Source organism: Pagrus major, chromosome 14 (assembly GCF_040436345.1).
Source record: "Pagrus major chromosome 14, Pma_NU_1.0".
Lineage (NCBI taxonomy): Eukaryota > Metazoa > Chordata > Actinopteri > Spariformes > Sparidae > Pagrus > Pagrus major.
Genome location: NC_133228.1, coordinates 8,299,220 through 8,309,295, shown reverse-complemented (window position 1 = coordinate 8,309,295; position 10,076 = coordinate 8,299,220). Strand labels below are relative to the sequence as shown.

General features: G+C 42.0%; 1 protein-coding gene across 3 annotated transcripts; it reads right to left on the bottom strand.

The window, feature by feature from the left end:
• Nucleotides 1-894: 894 nt before the first annotated feature.
• Nucleotides 895-9,674, bottom strand: mcm10 (minichromosome maintenance 10 replication initiation factor). Of its 3 annotated transcripts, none has more exons than XM_073480781.1 (18): nt 9,457-9,674; nt 8,990-9,036; nt 8,605-8,898; nt 8,293-8,508; nt 7,973-8,113; nt 7,659-7,875; nt 7,384-7,549; nt 6,306-6,473; nt 4,599-4,715; nt 4,294-4,490; nt 3,853-3,947; nt 3,549-3,662; nt 2,278-2,769; nt 1,830-1,960; nt 1,625-1,738; nt 1,351-1,496; nt 1,213-1,255; nt 895-1,120 (listed from the first exon to the last, which is right to left on the bottom strand). In XM_073480781.1, the coding sequence occupies exons 2-18, from the start codon at nt 8,994-8,996 to the stop codon at nt 1,040-1,042; spliced, it is 2,739 nt and encodes a 912-aa protein (XP_073336882.1). In that variant the 5' UTR covers nt 8,997-9,036; nt 9,457-9,674; the 3' UTR covers nt 895-1,039. The 3 variants fall into 3 exon arrangements, with proteins under 3 accessions (XP_073336882.1, XP_073336884.1, XP_073336883.1); XM_073480783.1 differs by having other exon boundaries at nt 7,659-7,872; XM_073480782.1 differs by having other exon boundaries at nt 7,973-8,110.
• Nucleotides 9,675-10,076: the final 402 nt, after the last annotated feature.

Genomic DNA, 10,076 nt, shown 5'->3' with positions numbered 1-10,076 from the left:
GATAGTTATTTGGTCTATAACGTGTCAGAATATGGTGAACAGTGCCACCCCAAGCCCCCTGATCATCAAATAGCATACAGTGTTATTATTAACCATGTTATGGCAAGATTTCGTCCTCATTAACGATGAGCCTTGTGAGATTTTGCAGCTGTTAGACTGGCAACTATAGCATAAAGGTAAACAACTTCTAGATGTTGTGGGAAGATGTTCTGCTAATCACACCTTCATTTCCTATGCAGTACAGCTATAGGTGTAACTACTTTCTCTCAGTCGCAAAGGATATAATTTCCTTATCCTGCCGACACTACCCAGTTTACATCCAGTGCAGTAGGAAACAACCAAAAGCAAATAGAATTCCATTATTTCTCAGATTGTGTGTACCGTTTCGTTTATGTTCACGTGGGGAGACATGAAGGTTTCATAGTGTTTATTAAAGGCTAGAAAAAACTTTTTAAAAAAAGCTTTAATCTGAAAGGACTGGGCTTTTTCACAGCAGACATTTTGGCTTGTCCTCGCAGGAAAAGCATGTGTCACTAATAACATTAACGATGGCTGTTTTGTTCAAGGGTCTCAGTCAGCCGTGACAGGGAGACAGTGAGCCAGCATGCACAATATTAAAAATTCAGGATCCTAATTTGAAGCAGCTAAATTGAATTCAGCCATCACTCACTAAGGCCTGTTCTTTCCTACTGTCTCATGTCAAAATGTCTCTTGTGAAAAAACAGAATAACAGTCAGGAAACTAAACATTATATTGGGAAAATGTTTTCCATCATACTATTAAATTAGATTTATATGATTAAATTTTTTCCAGATCTGCACCAGAATCAGTGTGCTCAGCCTTCATCACTACAGTGTTCTATCAACCGAGTAAAAAACAAACGTTTGACATGAAACAATGCAAAATATCACTTTAATCAGCCTATTTCCAGCACATCCAATATTATCACAGACATTCAAATATACATAATGAACAAAACAAACACTTTAAAAACATGATTCATACAAATGTAAAAAAAAAAAAAAACAGCTTGGTGTCGTCAATTGCTGTTGAGGAACTTGCCGTGCTCCTCTCCTCGAGTCAGGAGGAGCTCTCCACCGATCTTTGGTCCGGCTTTCTCCTGAAAGAAAAACGTCAAGAGCAACATCAGGTCTGTTTCTTTCACAACAATGGAAGATTCTTTTTAAATGATCCGAGTAAAAGAGATTTTACCTTCAGCATCCCATCACGCTCCCATTTAAACAGCCCACAGTTACTGGAAAGATAATACAACATTCAATTTAATACGCATGTTAATTGCATGATCATAGTGAATCCTGAAAGTGATGACAGGAGCATTAAGAGTCTCACCTGCAGTGTTTGTTGGGCAGTCTGTCTAGAGCGATGGCTCTCTGTCCACAGGGACATTTGAAGAAGCGTTTCATAGCATCGTGCCACCGCAGGTCATGATTCTCCTCCACACAACGATCTGCCGGCTTGAAGTAGGTGTAGCCACACTGGAGGCAAGGGATCATGGGAAATAACTTAGTTCAACTGAGAGGGGGCTATTAATCCTCTCTACCATGCTCATATTAATGTTTATAAACACCACACATGGCTAATTTATATATTTATAACTCAGTACCTTTTTACAGGAAACAGCACGACACTTCATCTCTCTGATGCCCTTCATCTTCTCCTCCATCTGCTCCTTCTTCACCAGGACATCGAAGTAGCGCTCCTGCAGCTGGTACTCAGCCTGAGAGAGATAGAAAATGTCTTTAATTTAAACACATCTTACATTGTTTTATATGTTATAGATGAATGTTATCAAGTGTGACTTGTCATACCGCCTGTAGCACAGCGCCGTGTCGGGATTTGGCGTTGAGGATCTTTTGAAACTCCTCCGACTGGACGTAGAGGAGCTGATCTCGCTTCTTCTTCTGGGCTGGTTCCTCTTCCTCGTTACTGGCTGTTTCACCTGCACAGTAAGTAAAAGGACAGGTTAGAACAGGCAACAATAAATTGTTTGATAGACGAATCTAGTGCTCAAATTTCTTCACTTTCAGCAGTGAGCTCTTCACCCTCTGTCATAACTGCATGTCCTTTTAGTGAATGATTTTCTTATATAAACCACTACCAAGCAAAATCCCTAAAATCAATTAGGTTTATTTTATGCTGCATCGTAAATGGAGGTATATGGTGGCCCTAAGAGCCATGTGCAAACAGACAAAATACGCAGGCTTTTCTGTATTTGGTAAAAAAGAAACAGACAGAGACACAGGTATGATTGTGTACCCTTGGGTGAGGTGAGATTCTTCTCCACCCGGGTGTTGATCTCACTGCTGTTACTCCTCTTTCTCTTCACGGCGTTGGGGTCTTCCTTTTGGAGCCCCTTCCCTTTGGCTCTCAGCTTCTTCAGAGCAGTCAGCTTGGCAGCTGATAGGCTGAGAGCGCTGGGGGCCAGTGCAGGTGGAGAACTGCTCTCAAAGAAGAGGATGTCTTCCCCTTCAGAGAAGCCTCGTCCCAGGGTGGGGGCGTGGGGAGCCGCAGGGCTCTGGGTGTTCTTGGGGACCTCAGACGCTGCTTTCGGGGACGTCAGACCAACCCGGCCCAGTGAGGATGACGACCCAGGTCTGGGTCCCGCTGAACTCTGCAGCACCCTCTTCTGGATGTTGTCTGCCCTCTGCCGACGGTTCTGCAGAAATTCCCGCTGCATCTGTTTCTGCTGCTTCAGCAGGTCTGAGGCTGAGATGGACTGAAGGGGAGCTCCAGCTGCATCTTTGGAGACTGAGGACGAACAACAATGTAAACACCAAGCTACTGTTGCAAGCTGGGATCAAACCAGGCTACATTACTTATTTGTAAAGTTTTAATGATTTTTTTCCCCGAATTTACCACAGAAAAAGTTGACATTAAGAATTGATGAGGCAAATTAACATCAATGAACTGGACTAATTCACTGCAGAACGGCACATTCAGATTCAAATGAACTGCTTATGTTCTTTAAAATCCATTTGTGGTCAGATTCAAGCTGATATTCTGCCTCTTCATACTGAAAATCAGTTAATGTGAATAGGTATGATTGGCATTTACTCCCATGACAAATGATTCTGCAATAGTCACAGGTATGTATTGGCTCTGGCTCCGATTGTATTGATGCTAACACAACACGCGGTGGGGGGAATACAATTTTCGCCACTTGTCAGGCGCAATGCTATTACATGTGTTGAAGTGACGGTGTCTAGTTAACATTTTTTAATCTGTCTCTGTTAAGGCAGTGCTCGAACATTGTTCAGTCAGTGTCGAGTTTGAAAGAGAGACTAAAGTAAAAGATATTTAAAAAGTAACTATTGTCAGTAGCTTCTGTGTCACTAGACGAGCCTTGCCTTGTAAAAGTGGTACTGGGAGTAAACCTTGTATCAGAGATGGCCTGTTGTCAGCACTGTTGCTGCTTTTTCACCTTGACTGTAAATATTGATGTATTTTAAGAATGTCTCATAATTCAGTGAGGGACTGGCCATGAGTGGTAGTAGTCAAAGGCACAGAGATATTTCCAGGCCATGTACCTGGTTTGGTGCCCTGTATTAAATGCTTCTTCAGCTGCAGAGCTCCGGGTGTTGGCATCGACATCAGGCTCTTAAATTCATTTGAACAACCTGAAACTTCACCAGACTGCACGGCTAAAAAAAAAACACACAAACAAGAGACAATTAAAAAAAGGACTTTCCTTTTTTACTTTTACAGTCAGTCATTTAGTGTCCTCTCCCTTCACAGTCACTGTTTTAAAAGAGACAACTGGGAAAAATTAGGTTACAGGAAGGAGGGTAGAGGTGTGTGTGTATGAGTGTGTGTAAGACTACTGGTCCTCACCCAGCCTCTTGGCCTGATCGATGAGTTGGGACGAGCCCTTCACAAACAGCTTATCCAGAGTCTTCTGGACGGGTTTGTTCGGTTTGGATGCCGTTCTGCAACAAATAGACCTGTTACTGAAAATGTCAGGCAGCTCGCATCCTTGCCAGGTCCCACACGCTGTTCCTGGCTTTGTAAGCTGCAGTTAGTCCTGCACAATTGACTTCAGCAATCACTGTAAAAGTGTGAAGACAATTTCAGCCAGAATCCAAATTGGACAGGGCTGTGACCTCGGTATGTGTTATTATCTGCTATATGTGCTATATATAGACACAATAAATCTTCATAGCGCACATTATTCCAACGTTATTTATTGTAAGATGCACTGATTAAATATGATGCATTAAAGGAAAGGTTTGTAGAAACCAGTACAATAAAATGACTCCATTGAATATGACTCACAGTGAGGCAGCGCAGGCGGCTGAGGACACACCGCCGTAGTGAAAGCCGTCCTGACACAGACGCTCTTTCAGGCTGCCGCCCTTCCCCTTCACCTTGTTGGGAGCTTTCCCAGAAAACGACGACTGCAGCTCGGCCCTCTTCGCGCTCATCTTCTTATACTGGGCCTTAACGTGATACTGGCAGTACTGGCACTCATACTGTGAACAAACAGCCACAAAGAAACAAGCTGTGAGATACAGATAACCCTAACTCATTATAACTTTAATAAATTCAGAGAAAGGAACACCGAGGGAAGATGGACCCACCATGTTGACGATCTGAGAGCAGGGGTCTCCGTTCTTCTTCATGGCCACGCAGTTGCCGTAGTCCTGAGCTACACCCAACAGCAACACCTTCTGTGGGTGATCCACCGTCAGGCTCACCTGCAAATGTTCAACACAAGCTTTTATCATCTATAATATGAGAAATAATGACAATGTGCTGTCATTAGTGCTGAAAGATAAGTCAAACTTCATCATCATCTCGATACATATCATTAAAACACATCCCAAAAGGCTGACTGAAACATAATGAACAAGAAAAATGATTTTATTTATACATGTCACGCATTCACACTCAGCAAGCATGCTAACATTCGGCGAGTCAGACAGAGCCCCAGCTAACCGTCAGCTACCCTCAGATTAATTGGTCTCAATATGGTGGCAACTGTGAGATTAACTAATACAGTGAGTTCAGTATTTGTTTATTTATCAAAAGTCATTATACCGTCACAATATTGAATCGTACATCACAGATTTTCGTCGTATTGTGCAGGCCTAGCTGTCACTGTTATTTTCCTCAGTTACAATTAGTCAATAATAAATCAACAGAAAAGCAATGAGCAACTGTTGATAATAAATTTATCGATTTAGTTCAAATTTTCAAGCAAAAAAACAAAACACAAGAAAGAAAATGCTCTCAGAAGAAAGACAAAAGGAAGAGCGCAGTCATCTAGGAAAGAGTACTTAACTGATTCAGCATAGCACTCTATTACACAGGATCAAAGAGGATCAGTCTTGATGCAGCAGAATTAAAGAGATCATCTTTTGGGCAGTTAACATTAAAGAAAACTGTGAAAAGCTACTAACAATTTTTTGATACAAAAGCTGTAATTGTGTTTTAATGACAGCTCTTTAGCCTACGAACATCACCTGGTCTGACCATCGCTTATGAAACAATTCCTAGTGAGATTTTAAAAGCTGTGTCCAAAATGTAATGGAGTGGAGGTGACTCCTCGTTTCTCCTGGTCTGAACTCAAACTGCCCTCTGTGGGTGGTAAGGGTGTGTGTGTGTGTGTGTGTGTGTGTGTGTGTGTGTGTGTGTGTGTGTGTGTGTGTGTGTAGTGCATTTGGAAACAGCTTTGGCCTCCCCCGCCACATTCCCCTCTTAACATCTCAGTGTGTCGTGCCATGCTGACACCGACTGCCTATTTTCATTTCACCAAGACCTCCAGATTGCGTTCTGCTGTAATTGGCTTTCATTGCCAAACCAGTCAATAACCTCTCAATCTCAAAACCAGTTCAGTAAAAGATAAACAAAACAACATTATCACTTCAACTCAGGCAGGACAACGGCTCATTTTCAATTGCAATGAGCTATGAGAGTGAAACGTTCCGTGTTTCTGACCCAGTTTTCTGTCACCCGGTTCAGACTTAAATCTTGTCTACACGCGGGTCATCTTTTAGTAAAATCAGATGCTGCATGCAGGAAAAGAATGAAAATTTCCAGCTATGAGGGTTAGCTATATAAAAAACTCAAACCCTCCCCAATATCTCCTATATGATTTCTCCCTCAATTCCACTATTTAAAAACTAAAGGAATGGGTGAAACCTACAGAGGAGGATTCTGACAAGTTGTAATAAGCTTAATATCACTGGATCTGGATTCCCACATTCTATTGCAAATCAAATTCAAGCATTTTTAATGACAATTATGGCAGACGGTATTATTTTCAGTCCAGACTGTCAACTCACCCCGTCATATCCGTCTTTCTGCTTCATAGGGTTGGGGTTGAGGAGACCGATGACTGTGCCCGGCTCCGTCTTCCAGTGCTCTTTGTGGACTTCCCCGAACAGCAGCAGAGACACAAACACTTCCAGGTTATGGAGGTCGTTCAGTTTCCAGATGCTGAAGGTTTTGCCCTGCAGAGAGGAAGCACTGAGTCAAAAACTGAACACTGCACAGTGTTTCCAAAACATTCTGTTAAGTTCAATGTAACTTTGGATGAATTTGAGTGCTGTGACAAAAACCTTCATCACTTCAATCTCCCACCAATCAAGATTTGACGCTGCTAGATTAGGAAAGCATCTGTTACTCAACTGCATTGGCTATAATTCATTCCAACTATTATACTGCCTCTGTTCTTTGAGACACATGTCTGTAGGGAATGGATTGTGCTGTCCATGTGAAACAGGCTTTAGAACATGAAAGAAACTCTGAGAAACAGCATTTAAGGATCAAAAACATGACAATATATGCTATGGAAAGAGAAACTATAAATAGATCAAATGTTTCTGATTCAGTTTGCCAATTGTTTTCACTTAAATTAGTGATGTAGAAATGGTGACAGCCAGAAGCTCCCTCAAATTTAGCTACAATTTTTGACCAGAAAATGGCTTTATACCACAAAAATGTTTTTATTTGATTTTTTATTCGTTCATCTATGTAACTTTATTTTTTCACGAGTAGCATAAAGGGGCTACAACTATAATTTTGTCATAATTGTGTTATAAATGATAATTAAACAGAATTTTTCATCCATTCTAAACTGCTGTTTCCTTGCAGAGTTGCTTGGTACTAGAGCCTTCTTTTACACTGTGAACAAACATGGTCGTGATGTTGCAATATCCCTGCTTCACAAAGTTACAAAAAAATACAAGCAAAAAAGCAGAACAGGAAAAATTATTCAATATTACTGTTACGTATGATATGTAAGTTTCCTGAAATTAAGATATATATGTGTGATTCGTAAGCGTTTGCACATTGAAGTATTCAAAAAACAAAAAAATGGAGGGTTATAACCAGGGATGAGAGGTGTAAGCATAAACCTACACTGCTGTTGCTCTGTGGCGTGGCCTTGTTGACCAGCACTGCAAAGGTCACCCAGTCGCTGTCCTCCAGCTTCTCCCGAGTCAAACGCTCAGGCACCTGCGACAGGCGGATCAGACGGCGGTCAGCCATCTTGCGGTCCATCTCGCTGGAGGAAACAAGTGGTTTTCTGAAACAGAAGAGCCCAGATCCAAACTGAAACACTGGACGAGAAAGTCTGGTTTTGTTTGTATGTATATGCGACTCAAAATTGTTTTCAATCACTTCAGTGTCCTTACCTGAGCCGCAGTCCTGAGTATCTTTCAACAGCCACGTCTTTAGGAAGAGGAGGAAGAGAGGAAGGTTTGGGCTGTCCTGCTGATGCAGCTGGTGCAGGTCTGCTCTGGGAGGATGGAGGTGATCTGACCTTGGGTGAGTGGGTGACCTTGCTGGTGCTCTCTACTGGCTGGAAGGAGCTGCCAAGCTTTATCTCCACCAGTGGCCCTCTGTCTTCTGCTGAGAACATAGTGAAGAAATACACTCAAAACATGACTTCCAATAACAAACTTATTTTAGTTATTCTGGTTTATGTAAATATTTGTGTAAATTGTACCGGATGTGCTGGGTTTGGCATGGTGAGCTACCCTGGGTTTGCGCTTGAAGGAGTCAGCATTGTTGAGCTGATCAAAAAAGTCAGAGGACTCCTGCAGCTTCACACCTCCTTCTCTGACTGGAGTGGATGAAGATGTTGCTGCTTTCAGAAGATAAAGAAAACAGAAGCACAATCAACTTTTGTTGCAGGTACTGTATGTGCAGTTGTTTGTGTCTTTACCCATTTATTCTGTGTTTATTGTGTCAAATAAAATAGCAAAAGTGGCCAGCAAAAATCAGGATTTGTCAAACACTGCGGCTTGTAAACAACAAAAAGTTTACCTGCTTGTGTCTTGGTCTTCTGAATGGCAGTGGCTGGTTTGGCTGGGGTCAGTTTGGAGGGCTGTCGAGAGGGTGTTGGTTTGGGGGTCAATGGTTTGGGAGCAGCCGAGCTCCCTGCAGCTGTGACTGGTGCGGAAGATGAGGTAGAAACCTTCTGGCTTGCATTCAGCTGTTGCTGCAACCGCCGCATCTGCTCCTGCATCCGCCTGAGCTCATCTGAGGAAGGAAGACACAGCGCCCCACTGGTGAACCCAACAAGCAACACTTAATGAACTTATTACAATGTAGAGGAGAGACTGCAGCAGCACAAACCTTGTAAATCCTCCTTGGACCTGTCCAGGCTCTCACACGCTTCTCCTCCACCTTCTTTCCCTTTAGTGTCTGTCTCTTCTTGTTCAATGTCGTCCACATCTCCAAAGAGTTCCGACACCGAGTCTTCTTTCTTCGTGTCCTCCTCGATGCCATCTTTGTACTCTTCCTCCTCATCATTGTCGCCGTCAAACAGGCCGTCCAAGTCGTCTGCCTGCTCCTCCTGACCGCCCTGTTGTTCTCCGATGCCCTCGTTCTCAGCCAGCAGAGCCGTCAAAATGTCCAGATCATCCTCACCTGGGAAGGAAGAGAGAAGATATGCACAGATTCATAAAGCTGTACTTTAATATCTGTGTTAAAAGCTGTGTTTAAATCAAATGATACTTACTGTCCATTTTGGAGAGGTTGATGACTTTGAATTTGATCTCTGATTACCTACAGGAAGGCAAACACTTAAATTATTGCTTGAAACGAACGACATACTAATTTGGGAACTCTTCTTATATGGTAAACCTATGAAAATACTACCACAGTTTTATGACGTTAATCAGTGCAACTTTTTCTGTTACATCCAAATATTTTAACATAGACTATCTATGCTATCAACTTAAAATGTGCGTTTACTTAAAGGAGATGAGTAAAGTACTGACATTCAGTTTCACCGGGGCCCATTTAAATAGATAGAGTTCAACATTGTACGATAAACAGTGATTTTACTTGTGAATGTCAACAATATGAGGATATGAATACTGTTTGTCACTTCTGTGAATATCAGAATGAAACGTTAGCTAGCTTCTTATTAAACTTTGCTTTCTATTTATTTATAGTTACACAAAGATGAGACAGCCAACTTACCTTGACTTCCGCTGATACCGCTTTGTGTCCTTTGCTAACTCTAATGCAACTTTGGCGGCTTTCAGAACTACGTCAAACCTGTCAATGTATTGCTTATTTTCCAGTTATTAAGACGACATGTAGCTATGTAAAAGACATGAGTTATATTTTATTAAAAATGCCACATTAGGCCTGTGTTATAAGCTTTACAACCTGCTTTCAGAGCTCTGAGCGAGGGAGAAAATCTAATCTGGCGCTAAACGGAGGACCCGGCTGTGTTGTCAAAGTTGTGATAGTTGCCCAACGATCTGCCTGACTGAAAAAACAGGCTCGTCCAACACAAAATGGCTTTTCGACCGAACTTTAAGGACTACATTCTTCCAAAGACAAATTAATGTAGGATAAAATATATGTTCAACAAAATATATTTCTGCTAATATTCATTTTGTTGCAATATTTGTCGACGGGGAACTCTGGAGTCCCAAATGGTTTGTTTACAAGACTGAAGACCGGAGTAGCTAACTCCCTGATTTTTAGCTCGCAGGTGTATCTTCCTTGTGGTTGTTAGGTGCAAATATAGCTTTCCCCGCTTGGGCTTATAAATCCTACTGTCAACCCTGTCTTAACCCCAACCATAGCCT

Excerpts from the sequence above, each read along its gene's own strand:
- mcm10 (XM_073480781.1), bottom strand. Across the intron at positions 7,876-7,972 it reads TGCCAAACCCAGCACATCCG|CAGAAGACAGAGGGCCACTG; the intron begins GTACAATTTACA and ends CTATGTTCTCAG. Across the intron at positions 1,256-1,350 it reads CTGCCCAACAAACACTGCAG|TAACTGTGGGCTGTTTAAAT; the intron begins GTGAGACTCTTA and ends TTATCTTTCCAG.